The sequence below is a fragment of the Monomorium pharaonis genome, chromosome 11, assembly GCF_013373865.1.
Source record: "Monomorium pharaonis isolate MP-MQ-018 chromosome 11, ASM1337386v2, whole genome shotgun sequence".
In the NCBI taxonomy this organism is placed as follows: Eukaryota; Metazoa; Arthropoda; class Insecta; order Hymenoptera; family Formicidae; genus Monomorium; species Monomorium pharaonis.
This window is the reverse complement of record NC_050477.1, coordinates 8,901,766-8,921,786: the sequence shown is the minus strand read 5'-3', so window position 1 is coordinate 8,921,786 and position 20,021 is coordinate 8,901,766. Positions and strand designations below refer to the sequence as shown.

Genomic DNA, 20,021 nt, shown 5'->3' with positions numbered 1-20,021 from the left:
TTACATAGCTCGCGACGGCACTCTCAACAATTTCAACATCGTAGCTGCGCACAATTTGAATTCTGAATACGCGAGACACGCACGGAATCAACAGAGCGTCCGATCACGTCTGATTGGCGCTGGAGCGTTAGGCAATATGGCGGCGGCAGCGGCGCTACTCGGCGGTAGTCGGCGCCACTCGGTGTTGGTAGGCGACTTGTTGACTCGCCGCGCTTGCGCCGACTACCGCCGAGTCACGTACGCCGCTGCCGCCGCCATGTTGCTCCGCGCTCCAGCGCCGGTCGGACGCATCGAACGTTCTGTTGACTCTGTGCGTGTTCAGAATTCATTGTGCGCAGGTACGGCGTTGTGTTTAGAGTGCCGTCGCGCTAGCAAACGACACGCGGGCCATATGAGATCATACGTAAAAGAGATAGTATTCATGTGTAAAGCGCGGCATCGTGCGTTTGCCTGCGTTTGCCTTCGGTTTCGAGTGAAGTGTTCGCGTGCACGTTCGAGCAAAGTGTTTGCTCGAAGGGGATACGTACGTTCGGTAGAATGTCGCGAGTGCCAATAATGAAACTTAATTACTAGTCGTCGCGCAATCATACAGAGATACAAAACTCTGAGAGCGAATTGATTTACTTCTGTTCAGTGTGTCTTGACGTGCCGTACTTTTCACGTATTTTTCCAAACGTAACGGTCGCGCCAAGTGAAATTCTCGCGCGCGGTTTACGTTTTACTCGTGTGTGATATATTATCCGCAATATCGGGAGTGTCGAAGTATCGGACGATCGTTATTAATGTGCGAGTCGAGAATAGCAGGATGATGTCAGCAGAAAGCGGCATCCATGGAGCGACTCGGTATTAAATATATTATTTTTTTCAAGTGATACATTTCTTTACCTGCTTTTGTGTTTGACTTTAGGAATAATATTTATCACATTTTCAGAATCAAAACCGGAAAAGGAATGTAGCAGTAGCAGCAGCAGCATCAGCAGCAGGAGCAGCGACAGCAATCGGTGAGTAAATTTTTATCAAATCAATTAATTGAATTTATATCATGTATATGTGATATTGCACATTTATAGAACACGATTATGCACATTTGCATAAAACATTTAAAATATGAATGCAGATAATTGTAAAATTTACGGGTAATATAGCATGAAACAGAACCAAATAAACGTGGACATAGCATAGAAGAGACTCAAAAAGTCATGCACATTACCTACGGGATTCATAGATATTTGACTATGTAGTTCAATATGCACATTTTGTGCACATAGAGGCGCTGATAAATGAAAACGTATAAAACGACGCGGTGACCCGGACTGCTCTCAGGAGTCTCAGGTCCTCTGGGTTCTCCAGGTTTCTCTTTGGTAAAGTAAAGTTAGTAAAGTATCGGCTGCACGTGGGATCGTACTATCGTAGAGTCGTAGAGAGTCAGATGTGTTTTGTTCTAAAATTTTGTGAAAGTGGTTGACGTAATTCTGGCTGTGTTTTCATGCGGTATATTTGATTCTAATATCGGATTTGATTAAAAAACACACTTTGTTGGCCCAATTCAGAGCTTGAAGACCATATAAGAGAAGAATTCACGATACATGAAAGTTTGATATTGCGTCATGTATCGATAATTTAAAAAGTATTTTACAATATATATTTTTTTACTATATATATATATTTTTGTGGCGAAGCGCATTAAAAATGCAGCAATCGCATGTAATTTAAACATTGAAAAATGATTTTTCTAACCTACTTCAAGTATCTTACCTAACCTCTATCTTTGTGCACCGTGAATGCATTCTCGCGTGTTCGTGACACAGTTGTCTAAATCTTAACTGTTTATTGATCTCTACGCCAGTGAGTTATTAATACTGCCCGAAATCATGAATACGGAAGTGTGTAAAGACGTTCTGCAAGCCGTCGTTCTTGCGGACGATTTCACAACGAGACTGAATCCGGCGCAGAACGTGCTACCAAGTATCTTGATTCCCGTGATAAATATACCGCTTTTTGATTACTTAATCGAAACACTGATAAGGTCGAGGATACAAGAGGTGTTTCTTTACTGCAGCAGTCACATAGATTTACTAAAAAAATATACGAAGGAGAGGAATTACAAAGACATTACGATCACCTTGATCATTTCCGATGGCTGCAGATCTCTCGGAGATGCTCTGCGGGATATTGACGCAAAAGGTTGGATCAGAGGGTGTTTCATATTGATTCGTGGAAATGCTTTTACCAATACGAATCTTAAGGCCTTACTGAACGCCCATCGTTCGAAAGTCGAGAAGGACAAGGGAGCTACTATGACTATGGTACTGCGAAACTTCGGTTCTACTAAGAATTCTCTTTACCTCAATGAAGAAGCGTCCCTAGTGGTGTCGGATAAAAGTAGTAATAAGATTCTGTTTTACACTAAGCTGAAGAACAGCGAGAAGAAAGTAAAGCTAGAATTGAATTGGTTTCTTGAACATAACGAGGTAGAAATCAATTCTTGCTATTTGGACACTCATATTTACTTGTGTTCGCCATCTGTTTTGCCACTTTTTGCTGATAACTTTGACTTTCAGGTAAGTAAAACAAACTGCATTGCATCTTTTATTTAATACAGATATAAATAAAATATAATAGGTCCTGAAATAAGAGTTACTTATATGCTATAATTCTGTATATGTTTTCAGACTATGGACGATTTTATTCGAGGAGTTTTGATGAACGAGGAGATTTTGAACTCGAGGATCTATTGGCAGCAGTTAAATGCAGAGGATTATGCCTTGCCAGTTACATCGTGGAAGGCTCATCATGTGCTTACCCAGGACGTTTTGCGTAGACACAGTTTTCCTCTTGCGCCAGATGCTTTTCCCTTATTGAAGAACTTTATTTGCATGCCGCGGAGTACATATAAACATGAGACTGCTACATCTGCTAAGGGATGTTTATTAGAGAAAGACTGTATTCTTGGATTTAACAGTTCCTTAGGAAATAACACTAAAGTTGCGAGATCTGTGATTGCAGATCATTGCACCATAGGTAGTAACGTAAATATATATAACTCTTATGTTTTTTCAAACGTGAGAATCAAAGATAATTGCACCATTATGAACAGTATCTTGTTTCCGGATTGCATCATTAGGTACCGTAGCCAAATAGACGGATGTATATTGTGTCCTGGGATTGATATTGCCGCGCGCAGTCAATACGTCGATATCATTATCGAGTCCACACCTTCCGGTATGTCTAAGACGAAAATGTCAGATCTCGTTGCTAACGACGGATTTTTGTATTTTAAGAACGCTGAAGTGATCGACTGCGATGATTGTTATTCCACAGAGTCGTCTAGCGACGAAAGGGATCTGGAGTGTGATTCTCCGATTCCGGACGACACGAATATGTTCTTGTCTGAAGTCATCGACAGTTTATTACGCGGTTATCAGGATCAGCTCAATTGCGAGAACTTGATTCTAGAAATAAACTCGTCAAGATACGCGTACAACGTCACTATCCGCGAAGTGACATATAATGTTATCAAAGCGATTCTCAGTTTACCGTTGCACTATCTTTCCGAAACGAAGATCGCCGTTAGTAAACAGAATTATCAGGAGAATCTAAAAATTATGATATCCTATTTTAAGCCTATTATTCTGAATTATGTTAAGAACGAAGACGCGCAGGAGGATTGTTTGCGTGCTATAGAGGACGTTGCTAGTACAACCGACGAGTTGTTGCCGTACACGCAACGCCTGTTGAAACTATTTTACGACGACGATGTACTCTCGGAAGAAAAGATTTTAGAGTGGTATGAGTCTGGCGAAGATGCGGATGCACTTCATGCAAAAGTGAAAAACGCCGTCTCGCAGTTTATTAAATGGCTGCGAGAGGCAGAGGAAGATTCCACTGAGAGTGATGATGACTAATAATTTCTGTATTTAAAAACTTTTATATGAAATATGTATTATCTATATGAAATGTCTTAAAAGGGATTGTGCACATGTGATGTATTGTAGCAAAAAATCGTAACAAAGTGTCATTCTGTTCTCAACTTCTTTATTTTTGTATTAACTCTCTTAATGCTTTATAATACTTAATTTTTGAGCAACGATAAATCACGCACAGATCGGTGACACGCGCGCCAAGTATATTATAGCGTATGCACGTGTGTATCCGTGTAAACGTATATAACATGTCGATAAAGCCCGCATACTTCGTGTATTTAATCTTGACCTGCTTTCCGATCACTGAAACAGAGCCATCACTCCATGGGCACGTCCATTTCCGCCAGATTGTGCCATGTCAAATGTCGATGATCCGGAAACTTAATCGCGTCTATCCAGTGTCGTAAACGCGCCCCTTTGCTAGCGCAACCTAACATAAGACCGCCTGTAAAGATGTACAGATATGTGTAAAATATAAGCATTTTATAAGCAGATTAAATGATAGGTATTTTAATCTTAATTATGGCAACCGGTAACTTTGAAATTTTTATAATTTTGATTCATAACTTAATAATCATAACTTCATAATGGATTGGTTATGCATGTGCGGGTGTGGGAAAGTTTAGTCGGTAGAACTCTGATAACACTCTAGAACCTGGAATGACTATACAAATTCCTATCTTTGTGCACGTAAAAAGCTGTGATAAGGGAGAGAAACCATAGTTCATTTGCTTAAAATAAGAAAGATAAACAATTTTTGAAAGATAAATGATAAACAATGCTTGTATCTTTAATCAAACTAATTACATAAATAAATAATAGAAAAGATAAATTTAATATTAATGATGAAGGGTTTCTCGATATTTTAAATCTTAATCTTTTAATCTATTTATGATTATAAAAACTATATATTGATTAAATAAAATTTGATTATTAGAGCTAATTTATTTCGTTTAAATGAAATACGGGATTTTGAATTATATTTTTTAGGGGAACCGTAACTTTTAACACTAAAAAATTTAGAAGAAAAATGAATGTGGAACAAAGTGATTAATGGTAGTTTGCAGTACCCAGATAGTCATTACTCTTGCCGAAGTCCTTGTCCCACACAGATAGACATAGCGTCAGCTTCATCAGCTCCGTCAAGCGAGTCGGAAAAATGAACTCTTCGTTCCATTCGGGATTCAGCGTCTTCCGCTTGATGCTCGTGCTCTGCGAGCTGCGGCCGGCCGTCTTCTTCCCGATCAGCTTTTTGGCAGTAGCGCGAGTGGCCGAGTAATCTAGGAACCGTTGCTGCCGATGATTGTCGGTCGCATCCTCGACGAGTGCCAGTTTGACGAATGGGTCAGAAAACCCGTTGCTGTCCATGGGCAGGAGATTCGTAGCACGGTGCACTGTGACCAGCAGCGCACGTCGACGCGTGCAATAGCTCAGGCTTATCTGAATCTGCCCGCGACCACTTGAACACATGCCCCAGGTTTCCTCTTCGTTGTCCACCTGCACCAAAATAATTGATACTACATATACATATCGATAGAAGAAATTCTTATTTTGTATGCTTCATTATATATTCTTCGTCGTATAAATTGTACAAAATTATTCTACGAATAATTTTAAATGAAGAGTGTCTTCTCGTTTGCTGTATGTTCATATTAAACATAAAATTATTTTATTACGAGTGAATTAGATTTAAGTTAGATGAGATTTGACAGGCTTAATTAGGGATACTTTTGTATTTAACATACTGGATAATGAGCTTGCAGAGAAACTTTGTAATGTTTCGTTTGATATGGTATTAATTCGTGTAAGGGAAATCTCGCCTCTCCTAGGAAATCTTGGCCCGAGGAATCGTCCTGGATGATTAGGATGTGTAACGCCTTGCCAGTCGAGATCTAGTATAAGAAATTTCGAGCATGTACTTATTGTCGAAATTCGCGATTGATTTGGTATCCATGAGTTATAATCTTTACGTCGGTTTCCGTCGTTCCGTAGAAATTCACCGTCTCGTTGAACTCGGGATCTCGTGTTTTGTGCACCGTCTTTGTTCGTAATCGTCTGCTCGTCGATGCCTTCCCGACGGGCAATATGTTGAGCTTGCAGAAGGGATCAGCGAGGCCTTGAATATCCATGGGTCTTAGACGACGTGCACGTTCCACCTTGCACTGGAGGCACTGATCTGCCGGGTCGTATCGCAAGGAGACTTCGAGAGTTCCATAATCCTGTCCCGTTTCTATTTGATTTCATCAATTCAATGTGTTTAATTTTCTTTACATTAGACTAAACTGCACACAATTATTAATTTTTCAACTGTATTTTTGTAATGTATAATTATTACTTTATAGTCTTAAAAATTTTGAATTTTATCTTTTTTTACTCATATTTTAACACATTCTCTAAACATGAAATTAATTTATAGGAAGCTTATTATTTATATTTATAATGTATTAAAATGCATTTTTTATTATTTATGATGTTAAAATTATTTATGTCTTTGTAGATTCTTGTTAAAGAAAGATTATTTCAATGTTTAAACCATTTCAGGGATGACTTTAGAGATTTTTTCATGAGATGATATAATATTTTATTTAAGCCAAGGAAATTAATAATTTAATAGCAAAAATGTTTAATGTAAAAAAACTAAAGTTATTAATTAGAAACTTAGGTCTAAACGAACAATTTTATTCTAGCTAGTTTAGCTAAAATCTCTATATAGTTTTGTCTTATTTATACTAAGCTGCCTTTATTGACCTCGTGGATATTCCGGGGTTCTTGGCATCTTGATCTGGCTGTTGCTGCGAGTGCTGGAAGAGCTGTCCTGGTCCGAGCAGGATCTGTTCGCGTCCCGTTCCGCATTCTTCTCTTGGAGAATCTTGCCTATGGTCTGGAATCGTTCTACCGGCGTGGTCGGCGGCGATGGTTTCAGTCTGTGGGATGGGGATTCCTTGTTAGTTCAAACTTGCACTTAGCTTATTATCATCCTTATCTTACCTGAGAGATTGTACCTGAGAACCCTTCGATCGGTCTAGAGATGTGGCAGCGTCCTTGCGAGTCTCTTCAGTGTTGTTTTCCTCGTCATCGTCCGCCTCATTAGCCTTCTCGTCGTCTACGAAAATGTCTTCGAAAGATACGCGTTGCTCCACCTGAAGTTCGTTCGTACTTCTGCCGCTTGTTCTCGAGCGAGGGCTGATTGAGCCCGTGGGTGAAAGTCGACTGCATTGAGACGCGATCGAAAGGCAGGACTTGTCCAGCCTGTCGGAACTGGCATCCTCACGATAGCCCGAAGGTGATAGACCGTTCGGTCTTCCTCGAGGACTTCTCGGTGATGAGGTACTGGTTGCGGGACTCGAAATTGTCAGTTTGGTTGGGGTGCTTTCACGATTGCTTGACAGATTTGTAGGCGAATGACGTGTTACCGCGAGTCGTCGCGTTGCATCGTCATCGGATGAGGAATCCTGAGCATCGGTTGATTCCAAGGACCTGCATGGGCCTCCTCCTATCGTCCATGTCGATGTCCTGTGACCATGACGAGACCATCCTCGCTCCTATATAAAAATTCGTACTCTTATATTGATGTATTAAAATAATTAAAAGAATGTAAAAAAGGAGATCGGAAATAGTTAATATTTATTAGTGGTCTGTCCATTTGTATATATTAATATTGGATTTACAAAATATCTTTTGCGTTACATAATTTTGCTATTAACATAATTAATAATTTTGAAATTCTTTTACACGAAGAAAGTCGAAATAACATTTTTTAAACGTGGAATTTCTAAAAAAAATTTTTTAATATAAATAACGAGACAAACTAGAAAAAACTGACTGTGTAATTTAATCATGTCGTAGATTTAATTCACAGAAACACAGTTTCCCAGCTTTTTGCCAGACGAGTTATCGTAGAATTTTAGTTTTATAAATTTAATTATTAAATACAGTTTTGTCTCTCATTCAAAATAAATTGAATTTTTAAAAAACAAAGAATACTGAGCACAAAGGAAAAAATAATTAAAATCTTTTTTTTTCGGCTACAATATTTGTTTGAAACACATTGTCAGACTTAATATAGTGGTGCATAAATCCTTTAGTCTTCTTTTGAACTTCTATGTTTGAACTTTTGTACGTACCTTTTTCTCTGGTAGAATATATTTCGGCATGCTTTTGAAAAACCAAGCGCCGCTTTTCTTCCACATCTCTCTGGTCTCCGCACAAATTCGGCAGAGGAACTGCTTTGGCGCATTACCACGGGATCTTTGAACGATTCTTTGAACACCACTTTGTTCCTGAGCAAATCTCACGATGCGTAACGAACTACGCGATGAAGTAATCATGTCATTTTCGTCATCGCTTGTTTTCGATGGATTAAGTTTAGTAGCTTCAATGCCGCATTTTTGGCAGATGTACTTGCGGCAATCCTTGCAGAGATTCGCGCTCGCTCCCAGTACGGCGCCAAACTTTTCGCCGCATAGTGCGCACGAACAGACGCAACGAGCTCCACCAGAGCATCGTCTTCCGCAACCGCGTCTCTCGTTTGACCTGGTCGATGTCACGACACACACGTTTCGCTTCATATTTTCTAGCCTTTCAACGAGTCTACCAACTCGCTCCTGTTCCGACAGATCCAGAGCCTCGGCTCTTTGTATCACCTGCCGAAAACATTTGCTCGGAGATACTGTGCAACGAATACTTTCTTGAGAACTTGAAAATTTATTTTATTACAATTTACTTATACTCACAAAAGTTTTAAAAAAGGCATATTATGTTATGTGTCATTATTGAGCTAACTTCGTGAATTTTCTCTTCATTGTGTAATGAATTATATATATTTTTATTAATATAATATATGAAGGACAAATGATTAAACTAGAGTTTCGCGGTATTGCAGACCGTAAACTTATATATTAACAATGTCAAATAAGTTGATTTTGAATTCAAGTTATCTTTATTGAACGAATAAATTCTAACAATCTAAAAACGCAGAATCGAAAATATAAAAATTATAAATGTATACAATTCCGTATTGTAGAGATTAACATTTATCGCTCGCATGCGGAAATGATCTCGCTAGATATCCGAGAACAAAAACTTCGTGATAATGTGTAACTACGGCTTTTTATTGATATATTTTATGAGTTTATAAAATATATCTTTTCCATTATTACGAATAAACATATTTAAACACATTTTTCTGTAATGCGAGAATGCAAATACTTTATCTTTACTTTCTTTTCTTTTATTTAATAAATTTTGCAAATTCTATTTTAGTTTTATCTCTTTGCTTTTAACTATCCATGTAGTTTCTCAGATCGACGGATAAAATATGCATAATTAAATAGGTCAAATAAAGTAGGTACTGCTAGAGATAATTTTGTCTATAGGGAAAATGAGCTTTGAAATTATTCAATAACTTGGGAACTTGATGGGCGTTCTTGAATATTAAATATATTGCGTTTATACTTTAATCATTAAATATGCATAAGTCACTATGGTTTCACTATATCTAGTTATTTCAAATATTGTGATATTTGAATCTCGCAAGAAATGAATATGAATATTTTTCACAATATATATGTATTTAATCTTACTAGTGAGAAATTTTATATTTATTTATTTTTATATTAAAATACTTAATAAATTGAAAAAATATATTAGAAGAATATATGAAATATACATATCATAAAATAAAATATTATATATTGGCTTACTGTGAGATTTACCTGGACAATAGCTTTTCGTTCATCGTCAGTGAGCAAATAAGATTGTCCGCAACGATTGGAACTGCTCGTGCAGGAATTTGGATACTGTCCCCATCCATGGGATTCAAAAGATCCCGTTTTCACAGACCATCCTGTTCGCAATCTATGTGCCAGATTTAAGTTCAATTTATTACTTGATTTATCATGTATTTTATTTATAGAAACTTAATAATTTGTTTACAACAGTAGTAATAAACATATTGCTTTTCTATGAACGTATTGTTTAAAATAAAATTTATTTGTGTATGTAATCAATTTACACGCACACATACACAAAAAATTTAACAAAAAATTTCTGTCTAATTTAAATGATTTTTGAATATGTATAGGATAAATGAAAATAAAAGACATTATTTTTTTATGAACATTGTCGTTTAAGGAAATAATATTAATCTCGAAAAAAATAAAAAGATAAATCTTTAAGATTAAATTTCGACACAATTTGTTCAGATATTTCTTTTGAAGAAAGATAAAAAAGAAAAAGAGAAAAAGCGCGTTCTTTATAATATTTTTACAATATATTATGAGTAAGAAAAACAAGACGGTCATATTAAATGAATGCTTTTATATTGAGGCTAAAGCAAAAATCTTAAAAATTAAAAAGTATTTATGTGTATTTTATTTTGTATATTTCTATTTTAATTGATTGTACATATGTATTTAGTTATCTTTAACATTATGTGATTTATTCTTCTCCGACATTTATATTCGATAAAAAGCATTCTGTCATAGTTTTTATTATACATTAATTTTATTAAAGTTAATCTATTGCACAGTATATTGCATATTTTGCATGCAACTGCGAATATTCATCTTCATTGTTGTCATATAAATGTATTTTATATTGTAGTGTATGATGCTGAAAAAGTTGCTGTATCAGGTGCAATATATACATGACTGTGGCGCATATTGTGCAATATTTACTTTATTTCCTAAAAATGTAATATTGTTGTATACGCATAAGTTTAATATAATTTTTTAAAATTTTTAATTAAAAAAAGTGTGAAATTAAAAAATAATAAGAAAGATAAATTAAAAAACACATTATTTAACAAATTCAAATATATTAAATACTTAAAATTTTCTAAAAATGTTTCTCCATATGTTTCACGGATATCTTAATATATCTTAACAATATAGATTAAAAATTATATGTCAAAATAACTTTGTCAATAACTTTGAATCATTTTAAATCGAGAAAAACACATAAGGTGGTTTTTAATTTTTAATTGTCCCATATATTTAAGGAATACAATGTCCATCAATTTTTTACAGAAAAAGATATTTTTATGTGATTTCTTATCAGACATAGAGAAATGGTTTAATTGTTTAATTTAATTTAATTTGTATTGTTATTTAAGTATTTACATTTATTAGACTTTTTTTAGTTGCTAATTAATGTTAAAACTTACTTTGCTCGCAACGCCAATTGCCGATCATTTGGGCAAACCCATCTACCTCGTGTTATTGGTTCATCCATTTTACTACGAGTTATTTTATCTGCAACACACTGTTTACTTCTTTTCCTTTTTTATTTTCTTTTTTCTCTCTTCTCTTTTTTTCTTCACGTAAAATCAGTCTATCTGTAACAATAAATATGTGCATCACATGTAAATTTAAATGTCATTTATTTATTTATTGTTCATGAAAATTCATCATTATATATTTGATGTTCATATTTAATATCTATATACATATGATGTTTGACGTACAATGTTTGTCTAATAATGTCACACAATGCAGGAAGATATGAAATTTATAATCAAAATTTGTGAATAGAATTGGAACATTAAAATCACTAACCTTTAATCTGATAAATATACCGTTTGTAAAAAAGTACCACAGCATCGGGAAGCCACATGAAAACTGTTTTTTCCCCGAGACAAATTGAACTAGCACTTGGCAGGTTCCACACTGTAAGATTAATTGTTTCTTCTATAAACTTAATTTAGATCTCAAGTAAGAGCACATAAGGAATAAAAAGTAATTTGCACGTGTACATTTCGTAACAGTATTTTCATGTATATTTTACGTGATTAATATTAAGATAAAATTTACATACTTGCTACTATATACATCCTTCTATAATTGTAAATATTTGATACATAAATTGAATGTATAATAATTTAATTTAATTTTAATTCTTTTTTTAAATTTATCTAACTTGCAGTTTATATTTATTTAAAAAAAGGTATAAAAGTAGTTTTTAAATATAAATGTCAAATACAGTTTGTATACAGAAAGCAATTTTTTTAGATATTTTTTTTTAACATTTTTCTCTTTGTCAACCATAACCAAATTTTCAATATTCCTCATAGAGAATACGTCGATAATAATTAATATGTCAATAAGCAAATTATATGCAATTTGTACAGCATAATATAGACACATTTGCATTGAATTTAATTTAATAATAAATACTAATAAAATTATAAATTAACATTTATATCGTTTCCCTGGGAATTTTCTTGCAATTAAAGAAAAATTTTGATACGTTCGCACAACTCGGTTTAGCAATTCCGTCTAATTCCGTTATTTCCGAATATTAATATGCCGTGCTTGTGCGCGCGTACCGACATATATGACGTGAATTATTATCTTTCTCCCCTCTTGGCGATTCCCAGTTGTAAAGGATTTTTCTCCCGACGTGGGCCGCCGCAACGCCCACGCATTCTCTCATTTATTTTCCTGTTCGGCATACAACGTAATCCCTGTGTTCTATTGGGACTCGGGAAATTAGAAATATTCGAGGAACGACAACAGAAATGTACGATAAGATGCACGCTTCGAGTAGCACAGGAAATCTGATATCGCCTATCACAAACGTGGTTTTGAAATGTGTTTCCGTACAATGATATTATCACATCTCGGTGACAGCTTTTACAAGCGAGCTGCTTGAATTGCTGCGTATTCGCCGTGTAAAATGAAGGAAACGATGTATGGTATTCATACGAATTGTTCGATAGAATAGTAGTATAATTCTACAAAATTTCCCATTTTGAGAAAAGAAGAATTATTGTGATTGAATTAGTACAAATCGTAAAAAGATCGGTTCTTTTATTTTGCAATTTAATTTTTATAAAAGAATCTAAATTTCAAAATATCCCAGACAATGTTATTGTGTAAAATTAATTAAAACAAAACTTTTTTATTAGTTTTTATTAGTTTACTCGATTTATTTATTCAATGCTCGCTGAAAAGTGTTGACGCATCTCGACATAATATTGGCTTTTAGACGAGAATAATGTGAGAAATGTAAGAACGAAGACAATAATATGTGGTATCATATTTCTCAAGGTAACAAGAAAAATGGGGTCGCGAACTTTGTTTCTTCAACTTATAAAGTTGTATAAATCGATGTAACTTCTCAACCCGGCTATTGTGACATTTTTTAATATAGCATTCATACAAACTTTCAAATAGGTTTTTATCACATCATTAGTCTCATTTTATGGTGTTATAACCTTAGGAAAAATAAAGCTGATTTTATGTCATTCGAATAATCTTTCTTATATTTATATTATATGCTCTATTTACGCAATATAAACTGTTCATTTATCATTATAAATTTCAGAAATGTAGCATCTCCTTGACTTGATTTTTAACATAATCTATCTATTGTGTGTCAAATTACTTTCATAGCGTTGCTGGATAATTTCAAATTCATACATTGTCATTTCAAAGAATTATATTTTAAACAATGTTGCATTATGAATAAAAATATAAAGCTTTATGTATTAAATGGAGCATTTGTTCTTTAAAAGTGTGTTAATTAAAAGTGTACCAGAAAAATGTTTATCATGGAAAAAGAAAACGAGAAGCTGAGATTCCTTTGTACTACATATGGCTCAAAATGCCTCGTTTTTTGTCTATATGGATTAGAATGCACACATGTATTCACAAGTGCACATTTGCGGGATGCAAGTTCTCCGCAGAAAATTCAATAAACTCGCCGTGCCGTCTTGCTATCTGCTGCCATTGTTCATCGCGCGTTACTCGCTATCATATGGTTCACTGCGGTAAAGAGAACAAAGGAACTTTCAACGAAAGTAGCTATATTTGCTCTGCAGAATCGATACTCCCATGGTGCATACCTCGCAGCTCTCTCTCTCTCTCTCTCTTTCTTTAAGTCTTACACTTTTCTAATTACAATGACGTGTACATACGCCGCGCCACGAGCGCATGTCGCGTTAAAAAAAAAAACAAAGCAGTTTAAAAATGAAAAATCCAAAGAGCGCATCGACACGTGTTGCAAAAAGAAACGAAGTAAAGTTCGGTTGACGAAGCTTTCCTTCGAATACGCGCTTTTCTTTAGTGGCTATTTGCCGCGTGGCAGGTGGCCACTCTGTGAAAAGAGGAGCCAAATTGCGTGCGATTGCATTGATGTTAATAATCAATCGATGAATGTGCTCGTATGAACATTTGTGTATGCTCGCACCGAACACGCGTAATTACGGTCGGTTTATTAATAACGAAAACAACCGCAGGCTTCCCTCGTAACTTTCCACCTGTCGTGCATAAGCTTCGTAATTAAGTAATTTAATCCGAATTCGATAACGATGCTGCGCACATAAATTATATTAGTGGCAAGGTATTTCGTTATATGGATTCTTTTTACCCGGTTACACCGAGGAAAAATGGACGAAGGGTGATTCGTCGTTTACGTAAATGCGTTTTTGGCGTTTATCGATCAAGAGCATAGGTAAATATACGTTCTAGATATTTATCGATAACGCATATCAGTACTTGTTGTACTGCGAGAAAGACGAGAGTCAATATTCCATATGTCCAAACACATCACGCGTTTAGCGCTTACATTTTCCATATGTAAATGTTGAAATGCCATTGAAACCGACGGAGAAAATCGTATATTCGTCAAAATCAACAAAAATGAAGCACACGATTTTCCAGACAACGTTAAGTTAGATTATTTGACGTAACTACTTGTTAGCGGAATAATCAATATATTTATATCAACGTGAGATTAACATGATTAAATTTACGTCGGAAGAACCTATGGTCGTTCAACAGAAAACAACAGAGAGAGGAAAAAAAGAGTAACGACCGTGGAGACTCACGTCATAATCCGCCGCTTGCAACAGGCTGCAGCTGGTCACTTCGACGCGCACGCGTGCGGTCAGTTGCTCACGGCAGCGTTCGTGGTCTTTGGCAATTAATTGTCGCGCTAATTAATACACGTTGCCGGCGCCGCGCTTCTAATTTCCCTCAGGTGGCACTCGACAATCGCACAGGTAATCACTGGGGACCAAGGTGCCGAGAGCTGCCCGCGGTCTCGTCGGCCAGCCGACAAGTGGGTGCTGACCGGGTGCTGCTGCTGCTACTATTGCTACCGCTGCTGGTCTGTAGTATATGGTCGCCACTACCTCCGTAACTGACTCGCGCGCACGATTCCACTCGGCACAGGCAGCGTGGGGGGCTGCGGGGGAAGAGCATCGGAGGGTGGAAGGTCGGCTCGGCTGGAAGGGTGCGAGAGAGAGAGAGAGAGAGAGAGAGAGAGAGAGAGAGAGAGAGAGAGAGAGAGAGAGAGCTCTCCCTTTGCTTCTACAGTATTCTACACGATCCGCAGGGATGTAACCGTCGAGCATGGAGAAAGGAGGAATACGGAAGAGAAGGCGGTGAAAGAGGGTGATCGGGTGAAAGACGGTACCGGGCGACGAAGGATGGAAAAGAGAGAGGGCTAATATAAGGAGAGGGGTAGTCAAGGCGCAACAGGCGTGGACATAGATAAAACGCGAACGGAGGCATATGCTCGCCTCCTCGTCGTCATCGTTGTTGCCCGTCGACACTCTGCCATAATTGAAACTATCCCGCGCGTATACTAACTTCAGCGTATCAGCCGCGGCTAGATAATCGTGCAAATTGAACGGCGCGTGGCGGCCAAGAAGTAGGACATTCTGCGATGAATACGACTGTGGTCTTTACACGAAGACCGCGCTAGCGCGAGGTTGGGCAGTAATTTTGTTAAAATGTTGCGGTACGCATATCTCACCGCGCAAAAGGATACGTCTGCGAGAAAAATAGCTCAATATGTCACTTGTGAATCGCCTTCTCTATTAACATTTGTTTATATTGTTGAAGTTGCTAATATTTCCTACAAACAAAATATACTCAGTCACGAGGATATGTATAATAATTACACAACAATCGATTGTTGTTAATTGTTGTTTAAGTGTTGTTAGCCCATTGATTAAATCTCTTTTTGAATTTGGAAACCTCTCTCTTTTTCTTTCTTTCCCGTTTGATCTGGGAACTGACGTAACTGTGTCGATGATGGAATGAAATATAAAGCGGATTTCTCATACGTCACACATGCCGGTATAAACTTCACAATCACATCATTGCATGTGTATTGTAACGCATTTGCAAATGGCACGTACGTTTGCCGGCGTGTACGCTGATCGAGGCAAACAGGTGTCCTTGTGCTATATCGTATTATTGACGTGTCGCACCTCGCAGTTGCTGCGTTTGGACGTGGCACGAAGGGTCGGTGATAGGGAAAGTTCGGCTCTCACGGGCTCGCAAGATTCTAGGTCACGGAGCGAAAATTTTACGCGTCGCGTAAGCATGCGCCGATTTTGCCACGTGCCCGTCCCTCTTATCATCCTTCTGCCGGAGGAAAAATCTTGCCTCCTGGCAACCGTATTCATTTTAGGAGACAATGGCCCGGATAAAAAATTAGGTTCGACAAATGAATTATTTATAAATTGCTTCGTTCTTTTTAATTTTATGATAATGCATGCTACTTAACATGCTGCTGGATTAGAAATAAACAGGATTATATTTTTTTAGAGCAGGAATTATATAATTATAATTTAATCTTTAAAAATAATACTAATCGATAATGTTTCTCTCCTATGACAACAACAATAACAACAGCAACACGTCATCAACATTAATATCAACAACAACAATGCAATAATATATAGAAAAAAATGCGTGTTACGATTGTTTACATTTTAACTATTTTTTAAAATTAATAGAGTATGTGGATTAAAGATAAATTAAATCTTTATGAAATCAAGAAAAATTACATCAGTTTTTTTTATTTCTATAATGAAAACATATATATGCATGTTTTTTTACTATAACAAACATTAATAACATGGTATAATATTTTTAAAGCATATATATTTTTTATTTTTACACACGCGCGCACGCACGCACGCACGCACGCACACACACACACACACACACACACACACACACACACACACACACACACACACACACACACACACACACACACACACACCCGCAAGTATAACTTTACACAAGCAAGGCTTACATATTACAGTTGTCTATTAAGATCTATACAATTAAGAATTTGCTTCTTTAGATATTTTTAAAAATACATAAATTAAATGACTAAAAAGCTATATGGTAAATTTCTTTAGAAAATATAAATTAGAGTTAACTGTAATCAATTCAGTCAGTTACTTTTAATTATCTAGTTAGGAAATGATACAAAAATAAATAAAAAATTATTTAAATTAAATTATGCATTTAACCTTAGAATCGCTAAATAAAATTAATTGAGTAATTAATCTTTGATCCTGCAGAAATATAATTTAATTTGTTGTAGTCGATTTAGTTTATTTTAAAATAAATACATGCAGTTTTAAAATAGTATGACATGATGATCCTTCGCTGAAAATCCAGGATTTCATACGTAATATTTCATCATCTCATGGCATAAAAGCTCTCTTCCATATCATCACACTCATTTTATCGGTACCAATTGTTCTTACCATTTGGTATAGCTCACATCTTTAATGCTATAGTTTTAATTTTTCAAATAAGAGTGCGCTTCACAATATATTTAACTCGCAATTGTTTTTTTGTTTTTCTTTTTTTATAAACTGACAAAATATTAAAAAACGGTGATAACGATACATTAGGAATAAATTCCTTAATTCGTTGTGCTGCAATTTGTGTCAAATGGCTTTGAAATTTGGCAAGTTGGCTCGAATTCATAGAGTTGTCTACTACGGCTTATCACCGTTGGAGCAACGAGCTTGGGCAAAATCGATAACACATGGTCTACCTAATGTGCTGAACAGAGGAATACGTTTGCTTCCAACAATGCTTCCAGGTATGCATTTATATTAAAGTATTTTTTATTGCTATTAATAATATGCTAATGTATTAAAAAAATTATTTTAATGTATAATTATAAATTAAACATGTCTACATTAAATTTTAAATGTGTATTAAATAAAAATCGATCTAATCAAAGTGTCTAAATGTAAAAGATATTTGTACACAAGCGATAAACCATTAAAACAAATAATTAAAATGAAATTATATTTTTTATTATTTTTATAATTGTGGAGTTTTTTGATACTTAAATTATATTGTTTTAATATTAACATATTTATTTATTTAACAAATTTTGAATGATTTATTAATTGTGATTGCATCTCTATTTACACATTTCAATTTTTTACATTATTATAAATACAATATAAATTTTTATTTTTTAATATTTGTAATATCGCAATTTTTTTCTAGAATTAATTGGCAATATTTTATGACACGAATAATAACGATTCAATTCAGTTAAAGAAGAGGAAAATTGTAACTTCGTAAAGCAACTTTTATGTGATTCTTTTTACATTTAGATGCAATCACTGATTGTATTGAACCGTGAGATTCGTTTTATGTGTCTACTGCACTTCTCCTTATAATTTTCCATCTCTTTCTCTCAAAATAATTTGAATATATCTGATCACACATAAATGTTCAAATCTGCTATATTATATATCATATATATATATATATATTGTTTTCTTCTCAAGGTTTTTTAATGTTGTAAATGTTTTAATAAGTTATATGAACAATATATAATATATGTATAAATGATTCGAAGTTATATGCAAATTTTTTTGCAGTGTAACATGTATATAATATATATTATAATGAGAAAGTAAAGAAAATTGTAAAATTTAGTTATTTTATTTTATTAATTTCTTATTGATTTATTTAAAAAATAGATTTAAAATTTTGTTTTAAAGTTTTTTATTTAACATACATTTTTAGAATTTTGTTTCCATGAACCTTTTATTGTTGTTGCAATAGACAGGGTATATATAGTAACTTTTTTTGAAGTTCTATTTTACTTAATATTTCCTTTCTTCCTAGAATTGTCTTTAATTGTATTCTTAATATTTTTATTTTAGGTTTTATAATGTCAATTGTGATATATACGTGGTCAAATGCAGCACATGATCGATATACTCGTAAAGATCCCAAATTATACGAGAACGACACATAAATGCAGATTATGAATTAATTATGTTATTAAGTTTAACAATTTTTGTTTTATGAATAAGTTTTTCATTTAATAATATTATCTGTTTGCAATTGTTTCTAAAGTTTAATAAAAGGTATAATAGAAATTAAATATCTTTTATTGCTATTTTTATGTATAGTGTATATGTGTAGGTGATAACTATATACATATATAGATCCGAGACATGAGTCGTGGATCATCGACTGTTTAAGATAATCCAGAATGTTTAAATTAGTATATACAATTAATATTATAAGACTGTTATTTTCTTGTTTGTATTTCGTATCCAAAAGACAATGTTAAAATTTGATTGTCGAAAATATATGCTTAATGGTTTTTGTGGTGCAAAAGTAATTTTTTAATTTTTTAGAAAGTTTTAAAATTATTTGTTTAATAAAAAACATAGAGGAAGATCGCCAATACCGGAATAGACCTTGTAAATATTTAATTAAAAAATTCAATAAATTTTCAAATTTACGTAAGTCTTTAAGTTCATAAAAAAGAGAAAAATTTTTTAAAACACTTATAAAAATTTAAATTTTTATGACTCATAATGCCTTGGTTTTTATTACATAAAAATTATATTATAGCAAAGAGACTTTTATAAGAAGATTAACAAAATAAAATAGATTTGTACATCTAATTATGCACGTCTTTACAATATTCTAATTATTATAGTATATGTAGTATATTATAAATTTATAATTATTTCATGATTCAGAGAGCATAGAATAACATTTTTTTTTATACTAGGCGTATTTTTAAATAAAATAATAATAACATGTTTGACATTCTGTGAGTTTTATTAAGTAAAAGAATGCATTTTACAATAAATTTAGTATAATCGTCATTATATTATAATTATTATTATAATTTTTATATTAACAATATTTGTACATAAAGTTACTAGCTTTAAAAATTGTTAACATAAACTCAAATCAATCATAAATGTTATATAGCACGAAAGAAATATTAATAATTTTAAAGTACATATTAACGCAACTCCTTTTTTTATCCAATGTGATTACATTT

At 34.3% G+C, this 20,021-nt stretch overlaps 3 protein-coding genes across 4 annotated transcripts; 2 read left to right on the top strand and 1 right to left on the bottom strand.

Annotated features, from left to right (window-relative positions):
- Positions 1–1,376: 1,376 nt before the first annotated feature.
- Positions 1,377–4,422, top strand: LOC105837791 (translation initiation factor eIF-2B subunit epsilon). Its single transcript, XM_012682868.3, has 2 exons — positions 1,377–2,561; positions 2,673–4,422. The coding sequence occupies exons 1-2, from the start codon at positions 1,872–1,874 to the stop codon at positions 3,903–3,905; spliced, it is 1,923 nt and encodes a 640-aa protein (XP_012538322.1). The 5' UTR covers positions 1,377–1,871; the 3' UTR covers positions 3,906–4,422.
- On the bottom strand, positions 4,019–15,988 carry LOC105837790 (rabphilin-3A). 2 transcript variants are annotated; one of them, XM_028191458.2, is made up of 11 exons: positions 14,755–15,988; positions 11,480–11,590; positions 11,089–11,255; positions 9,638–9,779; positions 8,048–8,566; positions 6,912–7,465; positions 6,672–6,847; positions 5,894–6,153; positions 5,669–5,815; positions 4,994–5,420; positions 4,019–4,368 (listed from the first exon to the last, which is right to left on the bottom strand). In XM_028191458.2, exons 3-11 carry the CDS (start codon positions 11,154–11,156, stop codon positions 4,241–4,243), a joined length of 2,421 nt encoding a protein of 806 aa, XP_028047259.2. In that variant the 5' UTR covers positions 11,157–11,255; positions 11,480–11,590; positions 14,755–15,988; the 3' UTR covers positions 4,019–4,240. The 2 variants fall into 2 exon arrangements, with proteins under 2 accessions (XP_028047259.2, XP_012538321.2); XM_012682867.3 differs by having other exon boundaries at positions 11,089–11,259; positions 14,755–15,984.
- A 1,237-nt stretch (positions 15,989–17,225) lies between these two features.
- LOC118647888 (cytochrome b-c1 complex subunit 8-like) lies at positions 17,226–19,472 on the top strand. The gene is made up of 2 exons (XM_036293807.1): positions 17,226–17,789; positions 18,877–19,472. The coding sequence occupies exons 1-2, from the start codon at positions 17,636–17,638 to the stop codon at positions 18,969–18,971; spliced, it is 249 nt and encodes an 82-aa protein (XP_036149700.1). The 5' UTR covers positions 17,226–17,635; the 3' UTR covers positions 18,972–19,472.
- Positions 19,473–20,021: the final 549 nt, after the last annotated feature.

What these genes read in the sequence shown, in the direction of transcription:
- LOC105837791 (XM_012682868.3), top strand. Translation starts at nt 1,872, where the DNA reads ATGAATACGGAAGTGTGTAAAGACGTTCTGCAAGCCGTCGTTCTTGCG. An exon ending in CTGATAACTTTGACTTTCAG is followed by an intron (nt 2,562 to 2,672) that starts GTAAGTAAAACA and finishes ATATGTTTTCAG; the next exon opens with ACTATGGACGATTTTATTCG.
- LOC105837790 (XM_028191458.2), bottom strand. Translation starts at nt 11,156, where the DNA reads ATGGATGAACCAATAACACGAGGTAGATGGGTTTGCCCAAATGATCGG. An exon ending in AACCCCGGAATATCCACGAG is followed by an intron (nt 6,154 to 6,671) that starts GTCAATAAAGGC and finishes GAAATCAAATAG; the next exon opens with AAACGGGACAGGATTATGGA. An exon ending in CTCTGCAAGCTCATTATCCA is followed by an intron (nt 5,421 to 5,668) that starts GTATGTTAAATA and finishes ATTTTGGTGCAG; the next exon opens with GTGGACAACGAAGAGGAAAC.
- LOC118647888 (XM_036293807.1), top strand. Translation starts at nt 17,636, where the DNA reads ATGGCTTTGAAATTTGGCAAGTTGGCTCGAATTCATAGAGTTGTCTAC. An exon ending in GCTTCCAACAATGCTTCCAG is followed by an intron (nt 17,790 to 18,876) that starts GTATGCATTTAT and finishes TTTTTATTTTAG; the next exon opens with GTTTTATAATGTCAATTGTG.